Source organism: Cryptomeria japonica, chromosome 8 (genome assembly GCF_030272615.1).
Source record: "Cryptomeria japonica chromosome 8, Sugi_1.0, whole genome shotgun sequence".
Classification (NCBI taxonomy): Eukaryota; Viridiplantae; Streptophyta; class Pinopsida; order Cupressales; family Cupressaceae; genus Cryptomeria; species Cryptomeria japonica.
In genome coordinates this window covers 554,644,226-554,666,593 of record NC_081412.1, presented here as the reverse complement: position 1 = coordinate 554,666,593, position 22,368 = coordinate 554,644,226, and the positions used below count along the sequence as shown (strand labels likewise).

Below are 22,368 nucleotides of genomic sequence, written 5' to 3'. Positions count from 1 at the left end.
GATGATAGGTTGATGGGACAACTTGCAAGTGATGTATCCATGGTCTCCCTAGGAGCACATTATATGATAGGTCCAAGTCTAGAACTTGGCATGTTGTGTCTTTTTGTAGAGGTCCCACTCTAATTGGTAGTATCACAATTCCCTTGGAGGAACATTCTTCTTCATCATAAGTTTTTATAGTGATCCTTTTCTAGATATCAACTACATCTTCTGAATATCCTAAGGCACAAACAAGACTTAATGAACAAATATTTAGGCTAGCTCCACCGTCTATTAGAACACGTTTTACTCAGGTTTTGTGAATAAGGACTTCAATATGCAAAGGAGCATTGTGAGGATGTTGCAAGGACATGTCATCTTCATCAGTGCATGATAAGCAATGAGGGGTTGTGAGGTGTCCCACCATGATTTGAAATTGATCGATATCAAGATCTTTGGATATGGTTGTATCTACTAATGCTCGTTCAAGAATTTCTTTATGTGTGGGTGAAAGCTTTAAAAGTTCCAAGATTAATATTTGGACAGGTGTTTTCTGCAATTGTTCTACTAGATTGTATTGTTTTGCTGTAGTGGATGATTTGTTTGTTGTAGGACCCGGCAAAACAACTTTGGCTTTGCTTCTTGTAATAGCCTGAGCATGTTCTTGATTTTGTTTTTCTTTAACTACAATCACATTCACCACATTGTCACATGTATGAGCATAGTTTATCTTCGCTTTACCCTTACCATTGCTTGTTGTTGATGACTCACCTTTCTCATAGTTTGGAAGTGGAGTCTTAAAAGTTGTATGAGATTCATTTGTTGTATGTCCATCCATAGTTATTACACCATTATTAATTAAGTCTAGTATGACATGTTTCAACTTTTGGCAGTTATCTATGAGATGTCCCTTGTTTTGATGGAAATTGCAATACTGATTATCATTCCATAAATATGGTTTGATTTGAGGTTCGTAGTTCCTTTCTTCTGGTAAAGTGATCAATTTGTTTGTGAGAAGTATCTTTACTGCTGATCCAAAGGGTTCACCAATGTTTGTGAAATGTCTTTGAAAGAAAGTTTTTATAGTTGCTCTTTGGTGATTGTTTTTTTGTTGTGCCATTGTCGAGTGAGTGGATAAATTGAAAATGGGTTGCTTTGGTTTCACATTGTTGTTATCTACTATTACATCGTTGACAACATTTTGATTTTTATTCCAAAACTTTGGCTTATCATTGTGATTATTGTTATTGTTGTTGTTAGGAGGATGGACTCCTTCTTTGTATATTTTCAACTCACCCTTCTTTATCATGGCTTCTTCCATTCTAATTCCATTATCAACCATTTTTCCAAAGCTTTTATTTCCTTGCATTTTTAAGTAATAACTTATTTGATCATTTAAGTTGTCAATGAATATGTCCATTTTTTTGTATTTTGGCAATGTACGAGGATACTACAATGCTAGGAATCTCCATCGTTGTAAGAATGTCATGAAGAGTTCTCCACTTTTTTGTTTAGTGTCACATAGGTCTAGCATTGATACTTCATGTTGTATGTTGTAGGAGTATTGTGAAACAAACTTATCCACCAACTCTGAAAATGATTTGATTCCAGGTGTAAGTTTGGAGAACCATTCCATAGCTAGTCCAGTTAAGCTTTTCGGAAATACTCTCATTAAGTAGGTATCCTCATGTGAAAACTCCATACTCAATGTGCAAAATTCTCATATATGATCTTGTGGGTCAGTGCTTCCATCATATTTTTTGTATCTCGGAGTTTCAAAACCTATAGGAAATGGTATCATGTTTAGATTTCTGTCAAAAGGATAAGGACAAATTTCTTGAAGTGAGTATCGTGTAACATTTCCTCTTTGCATCTCTTAGATTTGTGTTTGCATTGCTTGCAGTTGTTGTGTGAGAGTCATGATAGGATTATCAACATGATTTGTTCTTGTATGACCATGATTTTGCATTCTAGGAGGATTGGGATCTCTTCTTGTTTCATCTCTAGCTCTTCTTGTATCCTCATTGGATTGAATATTATTCAGGATTTCTACTTCATCTTTTCTAGGTATGCCAGTTTCTTCATTGATTCTGGTATTATTGGGAATTGATGTGTCATTCATGTGGAGACCAAAGATGTCCTCATATTGTTCATTATTATGGGGAGGGTCACTTTTCTTTTGTGTCAATTTATTCACATCAAAATCTTGGGGAAGTGTAGCACCAGACTTGGCTAACATTAGAAAGTATTTTTCTTTTTCTTCCTCCAATAGTTTCTGCATAAAATTGTCGAATTGGGGATCTTTCTTGATGTCTCTAATGTTTTGTTCTATTATTTCTTCTTCAACTTGTATTTCATCTTCATGTTCCATGGTTATATTTGTTTCGAATATTTTGATTTTAGTCTCTACAATTTTTCATCTCTGAGCTCTAGTTAAAATGGGCATACACGTGTGTTATTTTGCTTGTATTCAATTGTCCAAAAGGTTTTTTTGATATGTCATCAACAGTCAATTTCAAGGCAATAAAGGGATATGACACTAAAAGAGAATTCAAGTGTTAAAAAGTTTGCAATTTTTTTGATCTTCGGTTTAGGAGTGCAATGGTGAAGATTTGATAAGAACTGAGTCTAGTAGGAACAATATATCCTACGATGTGGGACAAGATTATCCTGACCAAACATTTCAGTTTTGTGATAAAGGATGATTGATCCTAATGAGAAACTATGTTTGAGTGATCAGTTTATCAAAGAGGGTGATAATGCACTTTGAGATGTTTATATCTTGAACTTGTTGACAGTGAGCACTTTGAAAATCTTGAGGTGTTTATCTTCTAGAATATGATTTTGATGGGTGATAGCTTGACCAAGCAAACCAAGCAGATAATCTAAGCATAGGCTGATAGATAACAGGTGTTTATGTTTACTGCAAATTGATCAGGCAAAAATTACAAATTTGAAATAGGCATGCAGGACACAACTCTTGGACTAACAAATGAAGAGTTTCGTATGACAGATTATCAAGCATGAAAGGGCAAGAGATATACTACAAAATGAAAGAATAGTGATTTCATGTGTAAGGTAGTGTTTTGTATGACATAGAATCGTGACTCATATGACAGAAGATCAAGAAATATGACAAAGAATCCTGACTCGTACGACAGGTATTTCAGCAGTGATAAAAAATTGTTTGCTTGTTTGAGTTTTGATCACTGAATTTTGGTATTTTACTTTGGTTTTCTAGTTTTAAGTGTTTGATTTTTCAATTTAGGGATGAATACACAACAAACACATGATGTGATAAATGACTCTAAGCATGCTAAACCCTAAGGAAGTTGGCTCAGTATGAAAACCTTTGCTTGCTGACTTAGGTACACACCCAATAGCTAATCAAAATACGGCCGCTGAGTCTCACAGAATGGATTCTCAACGTCGTATTATCCGACTCCAAACACTAATGGGGGCACGATATGGCAATTGCCTTGGGAGAGTTACTATCTCTCTTGCACAAAGATTATCACCCTTTCAGAGGTGAATCCGGTAGCTTCTATTTTAACCAGCACTAGTAAGGGATCCGTTCAATGCGTCGAGGTATAAACTCAATTAAGAGGTCTCCCAGTCTTGAAAACCAAGGTTTAATATACCCAAAGGTATGAAGGAGAGCTATTCCTGAGCACTGTCGTTGCTTTGATTTTCATCAAAAATACATTTATTTTACAGTGGGTTGGATTACTTGGCGTTAGCCGTTCCCACTTAGGTTGTTCCCCTCTCACTGGCCTTAAGGGCTAAGAGTTATTACTCCTCCGGAGGGCAGGCCTAGTAAAGAAATGCACTAATGAAAGTAAAAGATGAGTCTAGCTTTTTGATTACCTAAGAAAGGTGGGAGCATACTCGCCTATCTTCAAAGACATGAAATACATGACTATTCATTCCTTTAGCAAAATTGACGCATGCCTAGAAAACTTTAATGAATACACAAATTTTAGTCGGATTCATAGGCCACCTGCAAAATAGATCCATTAGTATTCATTTGTGTTTTCAATTATGTCTTTGACAAGCATTTCTTTGACAAGCGTCCTGCAAAACTCATTAGGCTGCCAAAATCTCATAAATAGATCAAAGTTAGTGTTAGAAACTCTCAGATTAGAATAAAAGAATCCTAACTTGCAGTTTATCAAAAATCACAGATGTAGAAAATCGTACGACATAATTTATCAGATAGTACAACAAATATTTAGATCTTTGACACAAGCCAAAACCAGCTCATATGACATAGAATTATGCTTAGTATGAGTAAAGAATTTGCAAGAAATAGACTCATACGACACATCTTTAGACCTAGTACATATAAAGAATTTGCAACATAAACCTCGTATGACACATAATTATACCTAGTACAAGTCAGAATGAGGTGTTGTCCTAGGCTGAAAGGAAGTTTGTATGAGCTGAAAAGGCAACTCGTACGAATTTTTGAACCAGAGCTAGATAGAGATGAATTTTGCTAAAGATTAAGAGGCCAAAAGTGATGACTCCGGCCCCACGGTGGGTGCCAAAATGTCATGCTCTATGAAGTGTACATGTACCTGCAACCACAATGCACTCAATAAATCATTACAAGCAATGGTTAGTGAATTAAATCAAAGAAAGACAAAACCATAGCTAACCAATCTATCGCGTCCTAGTAAATGTGAGTATGAAAAATGCTCTCAGATTAGATTATGCATATTCCAGTGACTTGACTACACTTAGATGGAGGATTTAAATGATAAAGATGCACGATCTAGCAATGATAGCATGATTAAGCTACATGATTTCATGATTATTCTATAAAATAGGCTAGAATGAAGATGCAATTAAGCTAAGATTGAACATGATAACAATGCTAAAAATGATAAACTAGAAGCTAGATGCCTATAGTATCAATGCATAAGATGAGATGAAATTGGGACCCTTTGTGCTCCAAAATGAGATCTATTTATAGGATTTCCCAAGGCTAGGGGTGAGGTGGCAAGAATCAACCATCAAGATTGATCTGAAGATATCAATGGTTAAATTGGAGGAGGATGGCAAAGGGGGTTGGATTAAAGGGAACATCTATCATCTCTATGGTAACAAGTGTCAAGAGGCTTCTAGAAGAGGTTAGATGAAAGGGAACACTTAGTGACAAGTATCACAAAGCTTCTAGAAGATATTAGATGAAAGGGGACATGGTGGTAGGTAGAATGGGTTAGGTTTAGGAGTGGTAGAAGTTAGGAGAATTTGAATTTAGAAATTCAAATAATAGGAAAAGGCTAATTAATCTCAACAACTCATGAATTTGATTTGCTTTAACTAATTAAGGATTTTAGAAGAAATGATTTGATGGAGGAAATTAATTAATTTAAATTAATTAATGAAAGGGGATTATTGAAATGAACTTATTAAGTAAATCCTTAGATTTATTAATAAGTAGATGAAAGGGGAAATTTAATCATTTTTTTGATGAATTCAATCAAATTGGGGAGGAGGATTAATTAAATAATTGCTTATTTAATTAATTATCTTCAGACCATTATTAGGTGTATACACTAGTATAGTCTCGAGATGAGATTAGGAAGGCCTTGATGGCATGATTGTACTCCCTTGTCTTCATGAGAGGTTGAGTCGGTTCCGCATGGGTTTTAGCTACCAAGAGGTTCCTTGTAAGGATGATTGGAAGTCTATATGACAGCATGCGATGACACTTTCCCTACTATGTGTCCTTCATCTTAGCTTTATTTCATGGAAGTCTCTGGTATTAGTTTTATTTGATTTGAGCCTATGCTTTTGTTGATGTTTCTTCGTTATGTTCCTTTATGTCCTATGGAGTGTAGGTGTCAGTCTAATCTTAGTGTGTGGGGGACCTTATATCATTCTTCGGGCATGGGGGGTGGTTCCTTTTTGTTCAACATGGTTTGGTGGTTGATGTCTTTTCTTCCATTGGGATATTCTTTCAACGTTGGACGATTATGAACATGATGGATATATCTATTTCTTCAGATTATCTACATTGGAGTAGATGTGTATTACGATTATCTATTTGCATCAAATGATGTATTTTTATGACAGGATACCTATGCATGATGTACTATGTAATTCATGATGACTTATGCAATGTTGTAAAATAGACATGGATATATTTGTATATGGTTATTGATTATTTAAGGATGTCGTATGCTATCTTATTGTTGCAATATAGTAATGACATTATGATACCCTAGGGAAGCATGTGATGTAGTAACATATGTTTATGTGTATATTGGTATACATGACTAGGTTCTTATTTTACTTGTTTATGAAGTTATTACATCTATAATTTGTTATGAGTATTATAATGATGTAGTATAATGGGTTAATGTGGTTAGATGTATTGTTGCATTCTTTAAAACAAAAAAAAATCTCTACTTTTCTAGATTATGTGTTAGTTTCTCTAGGGTTTTCGTGACTAACATTACAGCTATGAATTCAGAACTTCTAATTTTATTGAAAGATGCCAGATGCATTAAGTTATAAGTAATTGCGAATAAAATAAAAGTCACCAAGATACAATTATTACACATTCAAATTTACATTCACATACTATAAATTAGATTTGTACACTATATTATTATACTATCCCTAGTGTGCATGTTTATTGAAAATAAATCTGCCTTAGATCAATTGAAGCATTTACATTTGGTTGGCAATCTTGAAAGAAGAAAATCATGAGAATTTGATGAACGTACGTATTGCAACTTTACCTCAGATGTACAGCGTAGCTATTTGTAAAAAAATTAATTTAATGAAGATCATTGAAGGCTTCTTGGTTGAGGAGAAGTTCCGTATTAGATACCAATTTGTGTCATTCATAACTTTTAACAGCAGAATTCGCAGTTGCATTCAGAGGTTTTCTCTTTCCTTATTTTAGAAACTCACATATTTCGAGGGGAATATAATCTCTAAATTGAGGACAAAATTTTTTTAAAAGAATTTGTTGTGACAAATTAGAGAGAAAAACCCTGAATCTAAGTACATAGAGTTAAATGATTTTTTCGGTTTTGTTTTGTTTTTATATATTGAATAAAACAAATTAGATAGCTGGAATATTATATGTCGCCATTCTACCAAAACAAATTCTTGATCCTTTTGACAAAAAAATATAGTTTTTCTCCCAGTTGTTTTGTATTAAACAGTTATTGAACATTGATTGGGTTAACCAAGAACTGGACTGTCCTTAAGTCTAGAATATATATTTATATTCTAGGTTGTTTACCATTTATTGAGGCTAGACAAATGGTTTTCACAGTACTCCACCAGAGAAAACTTTAGAAACGTATATGTATATTCGTGACTCTGCTCTCCATCCATGTTTTCTTGTGTACAATTCAATAAAAAATTCTAGTTAAAGTTCAGCTTGGCTGAGAAGCAAAATTACTAAACCTGAGGATAATGGAATAGCTTCCTCAAATCAAAATTTGGTTTTGGACAACATACTTTACCTGGAGGAAGTTTCTCTTCTTTACTTTCGCTATAAAGATTCAAAATTAAAATAAATTGTGAAAAACAAGAAATAAAAAAGAACATGGGTTAAAACATACGATAGAGCTTTTAACATGAGTCCAAATTTCTAATCCATGGAAAATATTACACTATTCAACTTTTTTTAACAATAAACTCAAAATTTTGCTGTAAACAAACAAACAACCTGGGAATCTGAAGTACGCTAAAAGCATATCTACTAGTTTCACATGGACTATATAATTGTAATCTCTTCTTCTTTCCGTTCAATGCCAATATGGTTGTGGGCGCTGCTCATCACCGAACTGAGCTCTGTAACAACATGATTCATATCAGGTCGCTCGGCCTTATCAAAGCGAGCACATCTGAGAGCTATGTTTGCAACAGCCAAGGCTTCTTCTAAAGCATAGCTATCCCACCCATCCTGTTTAAGCTTACGATCTACAGCTTCCTCAAAACGGTTTTTCTCTATCATGTGTCGTACATAATCTGGAATATGGAACTCACTGGAACTTCGTGCTTGATCAACATGTCTGTGCCCTGTTATCATCTCCAACACAACAATCCCAAAGCTATAAACATCTTGTTTATAAGAGAGCCTGTTATTCCAGCAATAGTCTGGAGCCCAGTAGCCTTTAGTACCTATTATTTTATCAGTTGACCTGTGCGTGCCCTCCCAATCTGCATGCCTAGCGAACCCAAAATCAACAAGCTTTGCCTCGTTATCATTAGCATCCACCATAATATTTTGAGGCTTGATATCGACATGAATAATTTTATTCAAGTGTAAGAATTCGATTCCCCTGGCTATACCCATTATCATTCCAAAGCTTTGCTTCCAACTGTAGGAAAATCCTATACAATTTCCTCTCAAATAGTCATCCAGAGAACATCCATCTATATATATGTAGGCCAAGTAGGATATATTTTCTTCTATACACCAAGCATACAGCCTGTTTATGTTTATGTGCTCCTTTATATGCAGAAGTTCAACTTCATTCTCCACCCATAATTTTGTGTCAGGGGATCTGTGTTCTATTTTCTTTATAGCGAGATCTTTACCTTGGAAGATGCCCCTATAAACTCGTGCAAAGCTTCCTTCCCCAATTCGCTGAGACTCTTGGCAACAGCTTTTGATATAAGCTATCTGTTCAGGTGTGAGGTTTGCATAGATATGTGTAGGCACTAGTTCATGCATGTCATGAATTGGGTTATGAATAGGTGTTGCTCTGTGAGACACTATTTGCAGTTTGGAGGACTCATCTGAATGAGGCTGTTGTCGAGTATCATCTTTCCCGACTCTATGTACAGTTGATCGTGAAGAGGAAGTTGTCGACGCTTTTTTGTACTTCCGGACGAAGAAGCTGAATACAAGAATTACCCCTACCACAACACCTGTAACAGACGAAAATGAGAATAACAAAATAGTGCTATTGCAAAATTCTTCTACAACTAATATGGCACTCATTTGCATCAGTTATAACAACAAATACTTGTACTGGAGGAAACTAAATTTGGAAAGTTAACAATTATTTACCAGATATGCTGAAAACTTTTATAAATGATGGTACAGACATTGGCGCTTTTACCTGAAACAATAAATTTTTCAGTATTTTCAAAGTAATACATGCATTCACATATTTTATAAAATTAATTATCTAAATTTGTGTAGTTATTGATATGTAATAATAATAATAATAATTTTTCTTATTTCCTCACTGTCTTCTTATCATATTTGTTGATTAAAATATATGATCCATTTATCCAACTATATGAATAAACATGCAGATAAATTATTTTTTATGAAAAATGAATCTACTTATAATCTTGAAAAAGTCTCTTTATATTATTGTGTTAAAACCCTCTTGGCTTACTATAACGTTTCCATATAATAGAATGTTTTCATATTTTATTGGATTGAGTACGTTGATTTGTAGTTTTCTTCTTTCTTATAAAAAAATTATTGCAAAGATCATACAATGTTATACAAGGATATTAGTGAGATGAACCAATAGAAGGCATGCAATTATCTCCATTTGATCTTCTTTTATATCAATCAATTCAATACTATTATTTTTCATGCATATTAAATAATTCTTTATAATAAATTTAATTTATATTAAATAATTATTTTTAAAAGTGATGGGAATATTTTCAATTTATAAGACATAATTAAATTTTTAAATAAATATTTAGTAACTTGAATTTTATCTTAAATGAATAGAAATTTATATTAACTTATTTTTTATTTAAAAAATCTATAATTATAATGAAAACCAAAATTATTTTAAGGAAGGATATTAGTTATGGATTGAAGCTCATGGAAAAACAGTTTAATGTGAAGATTCAAAATGTTTGGTAAAGTATAAGAGTGATTAAAGTTATTGAATTTCGAGACTCAATTGTAGAACCTCACATTTACCATTGTTGTCTCTCTGAGAGTGCTGCTAACTCACTTTTTGACCAATCTTGGTTTGTTGGGGTGTGACCTATTTATTCTAATGTTCTTTCTTGAGCCAGCCTAGAAGCTCTCATTTGCATGGGTACTCTATAACTAAAGTACATATAAAGTTTTTGGATAATCGTGTCTCATTCAAATGTGACTTATTTTTCCATCTTTATAAAACTAATCAAATAAAATTTATTTAAGATTTTTGAAAAGAAAATTCAATATAATTTAATTTAAAATTTTCATTTATGCAAAAAATATTGATGATACAATTATATATAAAAATGATATATTAAAAAAATTTATTGATAAATAAATTCTTTTACTAATTTGAAAAGCATTCAAATCAATTCTTAGAAAAATTGACTTTATCCACATTTATATTTTGATTCTTGAAAATTAAATGACTAAAATACTATTTCCTTGTTTTGAGAACCCTTACTTATACTAATACTTTAATTCCATATGCTTAAGAAAATTAATCTTAGAAGTTAGTTAAATCCCAGTCATCCAATTATGTAAAGTTATATAATAAAAACTCAGTAGAAATTCTATGTAAATCATTAGATAAGCAAAGAAAAACTAAATTATAAATCTTTTAAACACAGAGAGTTTATACGTTCAAAACAAAAGCAGAAAGAGTCTAAGTTTGCACACCTTTAAAAATCAGATCTGACAATCTTTGAAGTGAAGCCTTTTCTTCTTCAACTCCAAAAGTGCGTACGTAGGCAGCTTCTTAACATACAAATAGCCAGGGAACAAACCCTTTTGAATGATCCGGAAACATACTAAAAATTTACTTTAAAACAAAAATCAATAATTTTTTCTAGAATCCTTACTATTATAATGCTTTAGTTCCTTAAATTTAAGAACATTAATTTTAAAACAGAGATCAATATTTTTAAGGTTAGCGCTAATATAATTCTTCACTTAAAAAAAACAAACCAAAAAAGAAAAAGATAGAAAAACTCTGATGTTGTATGATAGTCTAAATTTTCACACATTATAATATCAGATCTGAAAACCTTTGAATTAGGTAACCCTCTGTTCTTGAAGTCGAAAGGAAGCTTCTTCAGATTGCAAATGACACAGCAACAAACATAATGAGGAAGTTTCTATACTGCTCAACTGCAATGATAAACTAAACTATATAACCTTCACAATAGAGGAATCATCTTCTTTCTGAATTTCGTGGCAGTTTCTCAAGCGCAGTGAATACGCCAAAATAATAGTTTTCTTCCGATTTTCCTGACATCTTCTGACAGGCGGGTCAAGGTTAAATAATGTACGTGGGGTGAAATAGGACATAAAATTCATTTTTTTACACATTATTTTCCTGGTTGCATCAAGAAACTTGGTGAGCATATTAGTTGCTTGGAGTCAGACATGTAGATGGGACGAAGATAATAAATTATTCAACTCACAGAAGAGAATTCAAGCAATGCTGCTGAGCTGTGATATGTAGGTGGGACGAAGATGACAAATTATTTAACTCAAAGAAGAGGCTTCCAGCAATACTGAAGTGTGACAGGTAGATGGGGCGAAGATAATAAATTATATAACTCAAAGAAGAGGCTTTGAACAACACTGGCGACAGCTCATTATAAGGTCTTCAACCACATTATTTATAATTTCCTTAGAATTGATTTGATGTTTTTTTTTTTTCGATAAAATTGCGGATCTTTTAAACTTGCTGAATCGGCGGATCCTAAAAGATGAAGTGCATAAGAAAGCATAGTTCAATCTTTTGAAAGCATAGTGTAGAATAGGCCAAAACATTCAAGTTTTGAAGAAACCGCGTTCACAATATAATAGTCTTTCTCTGAACAAACCGCGTTCTGTACCACAAATGGAGCTTTCTTCTCAACATATTGCTTGGAGTCGGACTTGTAGATGGGACGAAGATGATAAATTATTTAACTCAAACAAGAGGCTTCCAACAATATTGAACTGTGACAGGTAGATGGGGCGAAGATAATAAATTATATAACTCAAAGAAGAGGCTTTGAACAACACTGGCGACAGCTCATTATAAGGTCTTCAACCACATTATTTATAATTTCCTTGCAATTGGTTTGAAGTTTTTTTTAAAATATTGTTTTTAATGAAATGGGTATATGACATCAGTTCATACGCATGGTGAGTTTACAACTTTTATTGTTATTTAAAATATTTATTTCAAAATATAATTAATATATATTGTATGGAAAAAAACAAATATTGAAGAAGTTAATTGTTATATGAATCATTTTTTTCATTTTGAGAGCATTCAAATTAAGTTTTCGTAAGTATTTGAACAATTGCATTCGTGGATGTTTAAAATACAAACAAAAATATTTGAAAAAAAATGTTTTTTGAAAAATAATCTTTAATTTTTAAGAATGAAAATTTCTTCAAAATAATTAAATAATTGAACTTTTGAGGATTTGTTTCATTTGATGGTTTCTGATTTCAAAAGCTTATTCTAATTATAATTTTGTCACCATAAAACTAATTTCCTACTTTCGGAGAAGATTATTGAGAATGAGCTAAAATATAGGTCTTTCTAGAAGAACATGAGTGCTAGCCTAAGGGTGCATAATGAACCCATTTTTATAAGTCTATTTACTTTATACTTGAGAATAATAACAATGGGTAATTAAGGAGATAAATATCTCAATAGTCTTTCATGATTTTTGGCCTTATAAACAAAAACAACTCATCGACCTTATAAACAAAAACAATAGGTTGGTAACACATCACAAACCTAATTATCTCATAGAGATTACAAACAAATCAGTTAAAGTATGGCCGTTGGATTACATAGCAATCACTACACATCATTCAAGACAACCTCGACCTCTCCATGATCACCACTTCATCCAATTTTGTAACTCATCACATGCTTTACACTTCATGCAATGAACTTGCTCATTTCCAAGATAAAACCATTATCTCTAAGCACCATAAATCATTTAAAACTCTTCTTATACAGCATGTATACATGTCATAATCATTATAGTTCATCATTTGATCATAAACTGCTACAACCAATTCACCAAGCTCCATTGGTTAGGGTTTGGTCTCATCAACGGGTAGGGTTACCAGTTGATCTCTCTATTTCATAAGTAATACCAGTTTCCTCCACAAGCTCACCTACCAGTTGTAGTTCCCTTTACTAGCTCTTCCTATCAGTTACAAAACAACATTATAACAACATCATTACTAGTTGATTGACATCAATGACAACATAACATTTCATTAATGCAATCTTCATGCAAATGCCAACAATCTCCCCCTTTGGCATTGACGGCAATACAAGTATCAATACCCTTGATTCTAATGATGTGTATAGGAATCCTGGTTTACATTTTACCATGTAAGCTCCTTTAACTGAGTCTCCATGACTTCAACTGGTAACTGGCTATAGATCTTCTCACAATCATACAATTCTCCTTATAGTCTCATAGTTCTTCTCCCGCTTTGAAAAAAATGCCAAAGTCAAAGTAAAAGATGCAATGTCAAACTTCACTATTCAACATCATCAACCTGCAATTTGATGCTCCCCTTGTGGAATAACTTCACTCTACACCAATCCTGCTATAAAATTCTGCAATTAGCTCTGGGACTGATGTATTCTACAACATGCTCAATTGACCTCATGTAGGCGCACAACCCCTAGTTGACCTCTAAGATACTCGAAAGTGGTCTTAGGCAAAGGTTTAGTACAAATATATGCAAGCTACTTCTTGGTAGAAACATGCTCTAGTAACACATCTTTACTCTGCACTTTTTCTCTCAAGAAATGATATTTCAGTTGAATATGTTTGGTTCTAGCATGCAACACTGGATTCTTTTAAATATTTATTGCACTGGTGTTGTCGCATGAAATCTTTATTGGTTTTGTAAACTTCAGCTTAAATCCTTCCAAAATGTGTTTCGTCCAGATAGCCTGGGTACAGTTCATATATGCTGCAACATACTCAACTTCAGCAACAGACTCTGATATGCAGCTCTGCTTCTTGCTACTCCAAGATACAAGTCTTCCTCCAAGAAAGAATGCACCACCGGTTGCACTCTTTCTATCATCAATATTACCTGCCCAATTTGCATCTGTTTGAACCTTCAAATCAAAGTTACTTGCATATGGATACCATAAACCATAGTCAATAGTACTTTTCAAATATTTGAATATTCTTTTAGTTGCTATCAAGTGTGTCTCCTTTGGATTCTTCTAAAATATAGTAACTAGAACAACTGCATGAGGTATATCCGGTTTGTTGTGAACAACATAATGCAATTTTCCTATCATTGACCTTTACTCCTTTTCATCAACAGATGTGGCTTCATCTTCCTTAGACAGTTTACAACCTATAACCATTAGTGTCCCAACTGGTTTACAATCACTCATTCCGAATGTCTTCAATACCTCTTTCACATATTTAGACTATGTGATAAAAATACCACTCTTCATCTACTAAATTTACAAACCTATGAAAAAATTTCTCTCTCCCACTAGAGACATTTCAAACTCATTTTTCATCTCATTTGCAAAGTCATCACTCATGTCATCATTGCCTCCAAATATGATATCATCCACAAACACTTCACTAAAAAGTATATTATCTTCTTCCGATTTGAGATATATATTGTTGTCTTCATTGGTTCTTTGAAAATCTATCTTCATCAAGTGTGAATGTAACCTTTCATACCATGCTCTCGGTGCTTGCTTCAAACCATATAGTGACTTGTACAATTTACACACCATATCTTTTGCATCAGTCAAAGAATAACCATCTAGCTACTCAATGTATACTTCTTCTTCTAGTATTCCATTTCGAAATACTGACTTCACATCCATCTGATATACTTTGAATCCCTTATGTGCTGCAAAAGCAAGTAGAGTCCTGAAACCTTCCAGTCTAGCAACTGGTTCAAATGTCTCACCATAGTTTTCTCTTCCTTCTTGTGCATAACCTTTGCATACCAATCTAGCTTTGTTTCAAACTACTACTCCATCTTCATTCAGTTTATTCATGAATACCCATTTAGTACCTATCACATTTTTATTCACCGGTCAGGGTACTAGGGTCCATGTGTTGTTCTTCTCAATTTGATCAAGCTCTTCTTCCATAGATTTGATCCAGTGATCATCTCCAAATGCTTCCTTAGTAGCTCTAGGCTCAATGGTGGAGATCATGCAAGAATTCTCTCTGATTCTTCTTCTGGTTAGTACTCCAACATATTTATCTCCAATAATCTAGTTAGGATTATGATTGAGTCTCACATACCTCGAAATGACATGATCATTATTTGGAGATTCTTATTCTTTATTATCATCATCTTCTTTTGAATCTACTTGTTTTGGTTGAACTGGTACAACAGTATTCTCTTCACCAGCTTCTGGTTTCACTGGTTCTGGTTCTAGAATCAGAATACAAGGATCTTCTTCTTTTTTCTCCTCATTGGTTTCTCTTGAGACTTCAAGATACTCATCCACTCGAACATCAACACTTTCAATGATTCTCTATGTCTAATTGATGTAACATTTGTAGGCCTTACTCTTGGTGGAGTAACCAAGAAATATGCCTTCATCACTTTTAGCCTCAAACTTGCTAACATAGTCACCTCTCTTAATAAAACATTTACTGCCAAATATCTTAAAATAACTGACATTATGTGATCTACCATACCAGTATTCATAAGGAGTTTTATCCTTACCTCTTTTTAACAATATCATGTTCATAGTGTAGACAGCTCTACTGACATCTTCTCTCCAGAAATTTTTTGCTACACCTCCTTGTATCAGCATCATTCTAGCAGCTTCAACAATTGTTTAATTGTTTATCTCTGCAATACCATTCTATTGTGGTGTCCTCAGTGCAGAAAGTTGCCTCTTGATTCCATTTTCTTCACAATATCTAGTGAATTCCTCAGAAGTAAACTCACCACCTTGATCAGTCTTAATACACTTTATCTTCTTACTACTTTCCTTTTCAGCTAAGGCCCCAAATTCCTTGAACTTACAAAAAGTATTCTGATTTATCCTTCAAAACTGTGACCCACATTATTCTTGAGCAATCAGCAGTGAATATCATAAAATATCTGTCACCTCCACATAGATCTGTATGAACCAGATCTAACAAATGTTCCACTGAGAAATATTTGCTCTTATAAGTTGAGAATGTCATCTTTCCCAACTGACATTACTTACACAGAGAATTTGTCGGTTTGTCCAACTGAGGAAAACCTCTCACTGATTTGGACTTACTAACTTTGACAATGTTATGAAAATTTATATGAAAAAATCTCTGATGTCAAAGCCAACTATCATCTATATTAGCAATTAAACACTTGTTGACTTTAGGATTCAAGTGAATCATGTTACCTTCTTTCTTCTTTCTAGTTGCAATTAGTTCATGTTTGTTCCCATAGATTTTGCATATTCCATTTTTAAATTGTATTGGATAACCTCTGTCATTGATTTGTGCTACACTCAAAAGATTGTGCTTTAATCCTTCAACCCAGTAGACATCATCTACACTGCTCTTTCCATTAAGAGAAATAGTTCCCTTTCCTTTTACCATGCAGGGTGAGTCATTAGCAAATCTCACAACTCCTCCATCAAATTCCTTCAAAGTAAGAAATTTTCTCCAATCACTGGTCATGTGGTGTGAACAACCACTATCTATGACCCAATCATCAGAACTATCCATGAGAGAAACTAATGCCTTTTCATCAAATGTCTCCTCTTTAATGGCAACACAGACAATGTCTTCATTAGCATCTCCCTTAGATTCCTCATCAGTGATACCACCATCAACTCTAATGAGACAATCTCTTTTGCCTTTTCCTTTGTACTTCTTGAACTTCTCACACTTGTGCTCATTGTCACCATTAGGACAGTTAGCTACAATGTGTCCAATCTTGTTCCATGCAAAGCATTTCAAAGGTAATTTACCTTTGTACTTACTGGTACATCTAGGCAACCACTTGGCCAACAATGCTTCAAGCTCAACCAGAATGTCTTCACCATCAACTTCTTTTCTTGATCTATATTCATAACTATGACTGACATCTCTACTTTTCCTCATAAATGGGTTAGAAACTGAATCTCTAAATGCAGATTCAGATTTCTGAGCACTACCATCATAACTATTTAATTCAAATGTAGTAAGATTACTGACGATGGAGTCAAGAGTTACCTTAGTTTTATCAATAGACTTTAGCTCCTAAATGGCTGCAACTTGAATAGCGTAGAATGGTAGAAGGGTTCTTAACACCTTACTAATCACTATGACATCCTCCACTTTTCCACCAACACTCTTGATCTCACTGACTATCTCCTTGATCCTCTAACCATACTGTTGAATATTTTCACCTTTAGCCATCCACATGTCATCGAATTTTCCTCTTAGACTCTCTTATTTGGAAATCTTCACATGCTCATCGCCGCTATAGATTTCCTCAAGTTTCTTCCATACCTCATAAGCAGTCTCCAGACCATGGATATCAACATACTTTGAATCAGACAAAGAACTGATAATAGCCTCCAGTGCTTGATTATTTTCTTATTGCTATTTCTTTTGATCATCAGACATAGTCCCACTAGGTGCAAGATATTGAGTAACATGTTCCCAGTATTGACTTCCTAGAATCTTGATATAGATTTTCATTCTATCACTCCATATTTTGTAGTTTTCTCTATTAAACTTCATACCTTCTTTCTTCATCATGTTCTTCAAGATCTTTACCTCAAGTTGTTAGGCTTAGACCTTAGAGGACCTTAAATGCTCTGATACCAATTGATGGTATGATGAATCAATAAGGATCTGGTCCACTACTGATAAGGGGGGTGAATCACTAGATAGAAAATTTATTAGACTTTCACAAATCTCAAAAACAACCTCTCTAAGCAAACTCAGAACTGAGTGATTTGAACACTAAATTGTCAAATGCAATATTACTGACAAGTAAACCGGTTGACTATTATAACATACTGACAGTAAAACAACTCTGAAAATCTCAAAACCTTTTAACCAAATCATTCAAATACTTTACTAGTAGTAGTAAAACCATATTTTAGATTGTTGTCGATCATCATTGGATTTAGTAGTTAAGCAATTTAACCATAGCAAACATAACCACAAAAGAATTCACCACTTGACACAATATTTTTGACTTGGAAACCCAAATGGGAAAAACCACGATGGGGATGAATACCCACAAGTATTCTAAACTCTTCTGAAGTTCGCCCTATTAGGAGCCAAGCCTGTTAAAGCTTTTACAAAAGTTTTGTTAAGAACAGATCCTGTTAGGGACCACCCGGTTAAGGGATTGATTGTAATGCCCTATTAGAAGCAATACCCTATTAGGAGTAACCTCGGTAGAAGATTTTAAATCCAAGCTAATGGATCACCTTGTTAGAGGATTTAGATAACACTAAGCTTGTTAGATCTTGCCCAGTTAGGGGATTTGACTGCTATAATTGTTAGAGAACAACAGGGGTTTGTTGATCTTTTTGAATAGCACTACAGTTGCTTGTTCACCTCCTTTTCATGCTCCTATCTTCCTTTACACATACTACAAATACATTATCAGGTTTGATAGCCACTCACTCTTACTCTCAACCACAAATTTCCAACACTACAACAACAAAAACTCATTGACCTTATTAAAAATAATAATAGGATGGTAACACACTACAAACCTAATTATCTCATAGAGATTACAAACAAATCGGTTCAAGTATGACCGTTGGATTACATAGACATTATTGCACATCATTCAAGACAACCTCATCTGGTCCTTGATCACTACTTCATCAAACTCTATAACTCATCACATGGTTTACACTTCATGAAATTAACTTGCTCATTCCCAAGATAAAACTGTTATCTCTATGTGCCATAAATCATTTAACACTCTTCTCTTACAACATGCATGTGTGTCATAATCATTACCATTCATCATTTGATCATAAACTGCTACAATCGATTCACCAAGCTCCATCGGTTAGGGTTTGGTCTCATCAACAGGTAGGGTTACTGGTGGATCTGTCTATTTCATAAGTAATATCGGTTTCTTCCACAAGCTCACCTACAAGTTGTAGTTCCCTTTACTAGCTCTTCCCACCGGTTACAAAACAACATTATAACACCATCATTATTGATTAATTGACATCAATGACAACATAAAATTTCATTAATGCAATGTTCATGCAAATGCCAACAAGGGCACCTCACTCCCAAAAGTTTGTTGAACTTGTGTGAATATTGTTGTCACAGATGTCAAGCCAACTATCTAGTTTGGACCAACCAACATATGTGGCTCGAATTAATCCAAATATTGGTCTGGATGTTGTATGCATTTAGTATTAGAAGTTCTCTTCTTATCAATAGATGTTTATACTATGGTCAAATGTTATAATGCAGTTTGATGGAAGTAATATGACAAGGTAATCTTTGGAAGATACTTGTTCCAAAATTTTGCGTTCTCATAAATATTGATATCAATTATTTGTCCCAACATTCACTATTTTGATCATATCAGTATTATCTCTTCGATTTTCATGGTATGGTATCCTTGGTATGCATGCAGTCTATAATTTGGAGATATTGTGCTTAATCTTGTAATAATGGGTTAGTAATCTTAGGACTAGATGACCCCGCCCCATTTTGGTAATCTTGGCATATGCATTGGAAAATGAAGTATGGAAAAGGGAAGCATGCAAAGATCTTGCAAAAGTTGACATGAGTGTCGTGATAACATGTTGGGCTTGGCCAACACACTATTTTGTATTTGTGTCCTCCAATATATATATACATATACATATGTAGTAGTGTGTGCATGGTATGAAGGTGCATGTGAGAAAGAGACTAAGGGAGTACATGAGATATGCAAAAGAGAGTTAGCAACAAAGGCAAACGTATGTGAAGTCTTAGTTGTTTACAACAAAGGCAGACAATATTGCATTGGTGCATCAAACCTTGAGAGGAGAAAAATGCAAAAAAAATACCGATCATTACAACTATTACAAAAACTTAATAGAAATAGACATAAACATTCATACCACAACAAAATGATTTACACAAGGAAAACCCTTTTGGGAGGAAAACTTGGAGCAGCCATGGTCCGGTGGGTGCTTAAAAAGAAAAAAATAGATCATGCAGTAAGAGCAACACAATAGAAGAAACAACAACACAAAATAATTATAAAATCAGATATTTGCATCATCATATATTCATCATAGAACAACTAGTAATCATCGGGTTACATGAAGGCTAACATGCCCAATTACAGACTACATGCTAGATTACAAACCATCTAAAACTACAAGAGCTATCCAAATTATAATCTATGAATCTAGATCATCCTACTACTTGCCTTTTCTTCAAAAGATTAAATACAACTATATATATACCATCTGAAACGCATCTAGGTCAACCACAAAATATTACATTTACCAAAGAAGGAAAATGAAATGTGTAAAAATAGGTCAAACCCAAAATGTGAAGCTCTCATCTGCCAAACACAATAATGAACTACATACCACCAAGGATCAAGGAACAATGTGGGTGGTGCCAAATTGATCCGCAAGCCAAGAAATCACTTTGCACGAGAAGAAATCTCCAACACAGACAGTACGCTCAAAACTGCTCTAGAACAAAGAAACATACACTCTAGAAGGAATAACTTACTGGAAAAGAGTCCAAATGAAGTAGAAATATAGAATGACGATCAAGAACAAGCCTGGAAACCAGAAATATGATCCACAATGAAAAAGAACTAGCTACTAGAACACATTGAAAGAACACAAAAACTGCAATACTAAATGGAACATGAACAAAACTAAAAAGGAAATATTTTTTGTTGATGCAAGATTGCTCATAGATCAGGGATGCTTCTACGTCAGACATATCAGGTAGAAAGAGATGTTCCATGACTGGAAACTCATGACCATCAAAAAGGATTTGGAATATAGACTACATGCTCATTTATGATCCAAACATATTCTTTGTCTACAAAGCTTTTCCTTTCCTCCTCTAAAACCTTAACCAAATTTGCAAATTTTTTATTTTCTTTATTCCTTTTTCCTTGCTTCAAAGCTACACTCTATCTTTGACTACTTCTTTCTTTCTTTTGCAAGTTTGATTTAATTCTACCACAAAATTTCATCTATCCTACCAGCATGACTACACTTACATTTGGTGCCACCTTGGTATTGGGCCTATCCAATAGATCCCTCTGCAAATCCATGCCACCATCTGATGTAGCCTCTATATCCTACTTCTCAGCACTACAACTCTTCTCAAGACTCAAATTCCTCACTTCCTTCTCTTTCTCCCTCAAATAATCCAAAGTCATCTTCTACCCATCATTCTCAATAGTGATCAGGTTTCTTCTACAATCATAAATAGCCCCTCTATCAAACTTCCAAGGTCTACCCAACAAAATATGACAAGCACTCATAGACAAAACATCACATTTTGTCTCATCTCTAAAATTCCCAATATTAAAATTCACCAAACACTTCTCTTTCACTTCTAACTTCTGATCATCTTGCAACCAACTTACCTTGTAAGGACAAGGGTGCTTAAGCCTCTGCAATCCAATCTTCTCTACCATCTTCTTAGATACCAAAATATTAGTACTCCCACTTTCAATAATAACACTACAACACTTACCACCTAATTTAAAAACAATTAGAAAAAGATTCTTCCTTTGAGTAGGTTGGTATCTTCACTGTTCTACTCCATCAAGACTCTTCTAAGCATAAGGGATTCTCCTTGCTTTGGTTCTAACACAGTCTCACCGGTAACTATAGCTTCCTAATTCTCATTTGCCACACAATTCCTTCCCATCCCTTGCTTACACTCAAAAGATCTATGTCCAATTTCTCCACACTTAAAATATTTGCCCAAAAAATCTCTACTACTACTACCATTACCTTTTCTTCGTTTCTTCTTATCTAATTCTTTACTCCACGTAGATTTTTGTTTTTCTTTAGCACTCCGCTTCTCTAAATTGTCACTCATCCGCCCATTATATCTTTCCTTTGATCTAGGGTTATTTTGTTGTCTTCTTTTCACTTTCTCCTCAACCTTCAATGCATATTGGTAAGCCTTCTCAACTATATAAATATTGAAGATACTCATCTCATCATGAATGCTAAATGCAAGTCCATTTATTTACCTAGCCACCTTCTCCCTATCCATCTCTATGTGTCTAGATCTGATCATCACCTTCTAGAATTCCTCGGTATACTCTTTCACACTCATGTTTCTCTACTTCAAGTTTTGCAACTTCTTGAACAACTTCAACTCATAGTCTCTCGAAATGAAGTTAGCCTTCAATGATGCAACCATCTGTCTCCACTAGGTGATCTTGATTTCACCATTCTCCAATCTATCTTTCTACAACTCTTTCCATCATAAATTAGCATACCC

At 34.0% G+C, this 22,368-nt stretch overlaps 1 protein-coding gene across 1 annotated transcript; it reads right to left on the bottom strand.

Annotated features, from left to right (window-relative positions):
• Positions 1-7,726: 7,726 nt before the first annotated feature.
• On the bottom strand, positions 7,727-21,957 carry LOC131067060 (probable serine/threonine-protein kinase At1g01540). The gene is made up of 4 exons (XM_059210512.1): positions 21,870-21,957; positions 21,497-21,609; positions 9,029-9,080; positions 7,727-8,886 (listed from the first exon to the last, which is right to left on the bottom strand). The coding sequence occupies exons 1-4, from the start codon at positions 21,955-21,957 to the stop codon at positions 7,727-7,729; spliced, it is 1,413 nt and encodes a 470-aa protein (XP_059066495.1).
• Positions 21,958-22,368: the final 411 nt, after the last annotated feature.

Coding starts and splice junctions, on each gene's coding strand:
- LOC131067060 (XM_059210512.1), bottom strand. CDS start 21,957: ATGAGTGACAATTTAGAGAAGCGGAGTGCTAAAGAAAAACAAAAATCT. Junction 9,081..21,496: donor AGCACCCTTGTCCTTACAAG/GTAAGTTGGTTG, acceptor TTATTGTTTCAG/GTAAAAGCGCCAATGTCTGT. Junction 8,887..9,028: donor AAAAGTTTTCAGCATATCTG/GTAAATAATTGT, acceptor CGTCTGTTACAG/GTGTTGTGGTAGGGGTAATT.